The sequence below is a fragment of the Myotis myotis genome, unplaced genomic scaffold (assembly GCF_014108235.1).
Source record: "Myotis myotis isolate mMyoMyo1 unplaced genomic scaffold, mMyoMyo1.p scaffold_m19_p_6, whole genome shotgun sequence".
In the NCBI taxonomy this organism is placed as follows: Eukaryota; Metazoa; Chordata; class Mammalia; order Chiroptera; family Vespertilionidae; genus Myotis; species Myotis myotis.
Window position 1 is genome coordinate 43,273,550 of NW_023416368.1, and position 6,671 is coordinate 43,280,220.

Consider the following 6,671-nt stretch of genomic DNA (forward strand, 5'->3'; position numbering starts at 1 on the left):
AAGAACCACCAGTGTGGCCTGCGGGCGGACCCTGACCTTTGATTCGTGGGAAAGCAGGCACTTCCAAGCCTGCAGGTTATACGCACCCTCCCCGGGTGGTGGCAGTTCTGTGTTTAGAGTCGCTGGCTCTGTTCCGTTTCACGCTTGGTCCGTGTCTGCTCGGCAGTAGGTTCCTACGGGCGCTCTGGCCTGGGACTCCAGTGGAACCCACTTTCCTGCTGGTTCTCACCCCACAGGAGACAGAACCCCGAACCCGCTCTGAGGCCCAGGCGGGAACGTGGCCCTTCTGATGAACTCACCCAGCTTCTCAGACCGAGGGGTTAGGACTCAGTGGGTGGTGAGGTGAGCTGAGGAGTTCATCACTAGCTTTAAAAACAAGGGAAACAGAAAAGGTCAGAGTGCCTATCAGATGATGATGGACAGCAAGACTTCAGGAAAAGTGGGCTTTTACTGAGTAATGTGAAATTTAGTTCTCACTGTGATTTGCATGAAAAAATGTTTCAGAAAGACCAATTTAACTCATCTCATGTTGGGTTACATTTCAGTTTAATTCCACCAATGGGTTTTACATCTAATCGTAAACATTTAAAAAACATTCACTGTATGTCTGGGATGCTTTTAAACACCTTCCCTTCCCCATTTCATAGTTCCACACATTCCTCCTCATCACAGCGCTGTGAGAGCGCACACCCGTCTGGGGAGGAGCCGGAAGAGCGGCAGCCTGGCCCCAGCCTTGCTGGGAGGCAGCCCCGGGCCACCACCACCTCCCCTTGGGCCCTTTCCCCTGGGAAAATCAGGCCAGCTCTTGTGTTGAAGACCACTGTCTTCCTTGAAAAGAGGTTGTTTCATGAAAACTGCTGTGACTTTGGCTGCTAGAAAAGGCAGCCTGCTAGTTGTGTGCACTCGGGTGCTGATTCCCAGGCAGGTGCACCTGTCCTCGGACCGGCGCCTTACAGCCTGGGCCCCTGTGTTGTCTGCGGGCGTTCCCTTCCCAGGGTAACCCCCTTTCTCTGCTTGTCCGCCGCAGGTGTGCCTTCGTCCTGCTCCGCCGCCTCCCTGGAAAGCGTGCTTCTGTTCAACAGCCCCTCGGTGGGCCCCGACGCCCCCAGGATCGAGGACCTGAAATGGCACTCGGCCTTCTTCCGGAAGCAGATGGGCACCTCCCTGGGTCGCTCCCTGAAGAAGCCACATCCGCGAGCCCTGCTGCAGGGCAGCCCGGGGCGCAGGGCCCAGGCCCTGCACCGGGAGGCGGCGGGGCTCCCCGAGAGCTTGCGGAGCTTGGACAAGACCTTGGCCGACGCCCGCCTCCTGTCCGCGCAGCAGAGAAATGGCGCGATGGTGCCGGATCCCGGGAGCAGGAGGGACCACCGCTTCCACTGTGACCCCGGGAAGGGGGACGGGAAGGACAGGCCTTTCAAACAGAGTCACAAGCCTCTCAGGTCCACGGACGTGTCCCAGCGGCATCTGGACACCGCGAGGGCCGCCGCCTCCCCTGCCGGGGGGCAGTCGGCGCCGGGCGCGAGGAGAGAGGGGTTGCCCAGGTGCAATGGCTCCCTGATGCGGGGGAGCTACAGCCAGACCGCAGTCAAAGTGCCTACCACGCCCGCCAGCCCAGGGAAGAACTGGGGGGGCTTCCGGATTCCAAAGAAGGGGGAGCGGCCGCCGCCGGAGGCCCCCGCGCCCGGGGGCGCCTGCCACCCGCACGCGGACTACCCCTACCTGGGCTTGGGCCGCGGGCCCGCCAAGGAGAGGGCGAAGAGCAAGCTGAAGTCGGACACCGAGAGTGACGGCTACGCCCCGGACGTGGAGATGAGCGACTCGGAGAGCGAGGCCTCGGAGAAGAAGTGCATCCCCGCGGGCAGCGCCATGGGCCGGAGGACAGACTTCATCCGCAGGAGCATCCTGGCCTCCTGATGCGCCCGGCGCCCGCCCCCCAGCTCCTGAGCCACACACACACTTACTCGCCGTTAGGATGGATTTTTCTCAGTCATTTATACATCGTGAGAAGTGTGTGTTATTTGCAGCTTGTTGAGGAAACACAAGAGTAGGTTGTAACCGCACTACAGAAGCGGAATTAAACACTAAGAATGAATGAGGTGCGTTTTTGAAGAGGGAGAGGCTTACGGAAACCTCGCGAGTTTTTATTGCTCTGCATACTTCCCAAAGCACAAACTCTTGGTTCCCTGAATACACGGAACCAGATATGGTTCTAGACACCCTCACGTACCGTTTACTAGCCCCTGACTGACTTTCCAGGACGGTGGTGGGTTGGAAACCATGTTCACCGTGGGCCCCAGGCTGTTCTTGTTGCATTGCAGTCTGTAGGCAGCTGCTCCGGGCTTGAGGAACTCGAGGGGACTTGTGTGTAAATGTCCCAGTGGGAGGAGAGAAGTGTTGCCTGTCACCCCTGGAGGACCTGAATTGGGGGCAGCTGGAATGTGAGGGAATGTGGCTCCTCAGCCTGAAACCCTGGGAGGGGGATGGGAGAGGACCGGTGCAGAGCGAGGTCACTGGGAAGTCTGTCTGTGAGAGAGGGCAGCTGAGGCCCCATTGACCAGTCCTCTTGACACCCTCTTCCCTAACTGCTGCCTGTGGGCCAGCGGGGGCGGGGGTCCCTAGCCATTGGCAGTCCCTGGTCAGCTGGCCTCCAATAATACAGTAGTCATTCACGTTCAAGCGATGAACTTCCAGACTCGGCTGACTCACACTTCCCAGGGTCCCCAACCGGAACAGATTCCTTAAGAACAAGGAAAAAAAGAAAAGAAAAAACCCCCATACCCCAAACAAAAAACACACACACGTGAAATAGGCTATATTTTAGAAAAAATAGAAAGGCAATAAGTTGCGATAACCTCTTACCATTGACCAATTTCTACAGGAAAGAGTTTTAAGTGTAGTAGGTTTTCTGGAGTCAGTTCTAGGCTCTGATTGGTAACTGGGACTTTCTAATTGCAAATGGCAATAACTCGTAAGTTATCAGCAATAATAAATTTAGCATTACTTTGAGTACACTGTTCTGTTTCTGCACTGGCGGCAGTGCATATGTGTTAAGACAATAGTGTTAAGGTCCTGTTCATTTTCTTTGGAATTCAATGTAGTTGTGCATCAAACTTAAGAGAAGGAAAGTTTAAATAGCAATGAGACTTAGAATTATGGGCGCTTGGAACAAGCCCAGCTTCCCCTAAATTGCCCCTTAGTTTGCTGGTATCAGTATTCAGATTCCTGGTTCATTTATACGTCTGCTTCCATGTGGCAGGGACATTCTGATACTCGAATAATGGTTTGAGTCCTGCGGTTAACTTTCAAGTCTTCCAGAGGATTGTCAACAACAAACAAGGCTTATTGAATTCCATCTTGCTATGCAAGTTTTGTCAGATGATCAAATAGTAGATCGGATGCATCCCCATTGTATGTATGACATTTTCAGACCAAGTCTTAAACTTTTTGAATACATTGTAGTAGCTAATTCAGGGGAGGGGAAAGGATGACCCAGGTTTAGATTGACTATTTTTGAGCTACGGGGCTCGTTTTGAAAGACTGTTGTCCAGATAAGCTGTTGCTGCAGATAAAAGTTTCTTACAAATCCAAGTTGTACTTTCACTCATAGCCTAATTTAAAAGTCAGATTTTTTTGAATAGGAGCAGAAACCTTTTGCTGAGCACAGAAGGTGGACTCTAACCTTTGGACCACAGTGACAGCGCTGGTGAGAGTTAGAGGATATGGATTTGTCAAGCCATAGAAAGAAAACCTAAATTCTAGTGAGCGTATGACCTCTCACCGTTTTAAGAGGTACCAGATTCATTTGCACTATTAGGAATGCTAGTTTTGTGCAAAAATAATGCCTTACCTGTTTTCCCCCCACATTTAGGTTGAAAAGCTTTCAAACGTTTCAAGTTATGCTGAACCAAAAAAACAACAAAAACAACATAAGACAAAAAAAAAAAAAATAGCCCAAGGAAAACAAGACACACAAAATATAAAAAGCCCACTTTTTATTTCTGCTTTGAAATGCAAATGGCTAGAGCACGGTTTCTCCGGTGTAATGATAGCTTTGTAGGTCAGTTTTCTGTCCTGCTGGGATGTCTGCGAGGCCACCATCAGCAGCAACCCGCCCCCTACTCCCCACCCGGCCCCCCATGTAAACTTCTTAGTGTGGGACCTACCATTTGCTCTTTTCTTTCTTTTTTTTTTTTTTTTAGCTTTATCTTTCCTTGTGCACCCTGACCAAGAAGTATCTTTGATTATGATCAATGTATTATGTCAAAATGTAGGCTAGTTAAACTTTTGTAAAGTTGCCTGGAATGTCATTTGTTAGGTTATAAACACAAAATCTCGATGAAGGGTTATATGTGTTGTGTACAAATCTTAATTATTTTCAAATGGACAAACTTGTCATTACATTTGTAACCTTGTACAGAGGATTTTTCACTACGTGCCTAGCTTGGTGTCCATTCAGCTAAAATTGAAAAAAAAAGGTGCATGAAGAGTTACAAATCAGAAATTAAACAAAGTATATGTAGAGATGACTATTTTATATGACATGGCCCAATCCTGTATTTATTTCTACCCCCTTTTTGAAAGTATTTATAAAACTAGTTGAGGACAGCTGTATTTTTTTGTTGAACTATTTAGTAGAATTTGTGCCTTTTTGTCTGTATGTGAATAAATGCTGTACATTTTGCAATACATCTTAAGTGTCTTTTGAGATCTGCTGTTGCTAAATGTTTAAAGATGTACATGACTTAGTTCTGAATCGGCGTGTAGCAAGTGTGTCCTGGTTTAGATGATGAATAAACTGCAGGGAACAGGACAAGAGGTAGGCGCTGCCGTGCCCCGCCCGCCCCCCCCCCCCCAACCCCGCTGAGGGGCTGCTTTCTGCCCAGCTCTGATGTGGAGACACTGAAAGATGATCACGGTTTGATTTTTGTCTTTCCTATCGCAATGGAGTTCTTTCCGGAACACAATTTTAGATCTGAAAACAACTAGTCGTTGAAGCAACTTAAGACTTTAGGGTCAGAGAGACTGGTCGCATGACCTTGGCCAGATCGCCTAGCCTTTATAAGCCTCAATTTCCCCTTCTGTGAAAAGAGGGTAACATCCTACAGTGTGACTGGGGTTACTGTGATACTTCGAGCAAGTCCATGCAGTAACTTAGGTAAAGCTGCAGAAGGATTTAATAGCTGGGAGGCTATTTCTATGATGAGGAACAAGACCTTTTTCCAACATATTGTTGACTGGTGAGCATTCTGAGGCGAAAAAAGATGTTATTCCTGAGCGCAGGAAGATTGTTTCACAAGGCTCTTTAAAAAGATAACTTTTAAGAGCACGGTTTTATTAAACGCATTCTTAGGTATTTTCTGCGTTCTACAAAGACATGTCGAGGTCACCTCATTAGGCCTGGGCTTCAGCTCCACTTTTTTTTTTTTTTTTTTAGTACATTATAATATATATATAATATATATATATATATATATATATATATATATATATATATATAAAATTGATTTTTCACAGAGAGGAAGGGAAAGGGATAGAGAGCCAGAAACATCGATGAGAGAGAAACATCGATCAGCTGCCTCCTGCACACTCCCCACTGGGGATGTGCCCGCAACCAAGGTACATGCCCTTGACCAGAATCAATCCTGGGACCCTTCAGTCTGCAGGTGGACGCTCTATCCACTGAGCCAAACCAGTCAGGGCTCGGCCCCATTTCTAATGTCTAGCTTGGTGCTCTCCCTGCCTGAAGCAGCATTGAGTCACCACATGCAGAAATTCACATCCACGACATGCAGTTTTCTGTGTTGGGGACAGCCAAGCCGACGTGGGTCATGCATCCTCACCTAGACTGGGGTGTACAGGAGCCACACCAGGGTAGCGCTACTGCCCTCATGTATAATTTGGCCAGTGTGTGTGTGCTTTTTTTTTTTTTAACATGAATTGTTCATACATTTGGCTAAAAGTTAATTTCTCCTGGTTCCTCCTTAGTGACTGTTTCCTTCCATGTTGCTTGCTCTCCCCAGAGAGAAAGAACTGGGATTCTTCCTACAAGGTCTTCACGTTGAATAACCACAATAGTTCCCCAGGGAAGTTAAGTCCCCAGGAGCCACAGGCAGGGCTTAGCCGTGGCAGGTCTGCACGTGATGGGGAATGCGGCACCAGGGACCCGTGCTCCCGTGCTCCCCCAGCTCACTCACCGTGCTCACCCAGATCACTCAGAGAGCGGTTTCTACTTTGAAAGTCGCCATCTGCAGCAAACTTGGCGATTAGCTTCCAGGGTGCAGGAGGGTTTCTCTCTATTGCTCACAACTGCGTCGGTGATGTGGCCTGGTCTGGGGAGAGGAGGAGAGCTTGGGCTGTCTGGTTATTGAAAAAGGGACATGAGCACATCTTGTATCTACTTCCCTGGCTTCAGCTGCTCTCCACGGCCGAGTCCACATCTGCACTCCGGCTCTTCCTGGGCCGAGCCCGCGCCTTTCCTCGGGATGTAGGCAGGTGCTAGGGGTTTCGGAACTCATCCTTTTCATGTCCTGCCTCAGAGACAGTAACGCAAGCCTGGAGCCTGGGAGTGCTGCCTGAGTCCTTTCTTCCACGCCCACGGCCAAGTCGTAGGTCTGTGGATCCCACTTAGTATCTCCTCAGCATTTTTCACTTCTCAATCCCAGAACCACGTG

General features: G+C 49.4%; 1 protein-coding gene across 7 annotated transcripts in view; it reads left to right on the forward strand.

Annotated features, from left to right (window-relative positions):
- JADE1 (jade family PHD finger 1) overlaps positions 1–4,688 on the forward strand; it is a 53,609-nt gene extending 48,921 nt beyond the window's left edge. For 3 of the 7 annotated variants that reach the window (XM_036312261.1, XM_036312258.1, XM_036312259.1), the window contains one exon: positions 1,028–4,684. In XM_036312261.1, coding sequence (XP_036168154.1) covers positions 1,028–1,914 — 887 coding nt within the window. In that variant the 3' untranslated portion in view covers positions 1,915–4,684. Of the gene's footprint in view, positions 1–1,027 lie in introns of all 7 variants that reach the window. The other 4 variants (XM_036312262.1, XM_036312263.1, XR_004968112.1 and 1 more) reach the window with 3 other exon arrangements.
- Positions 4,689–6,671: the final 1,983 nt, after the last annotated feature.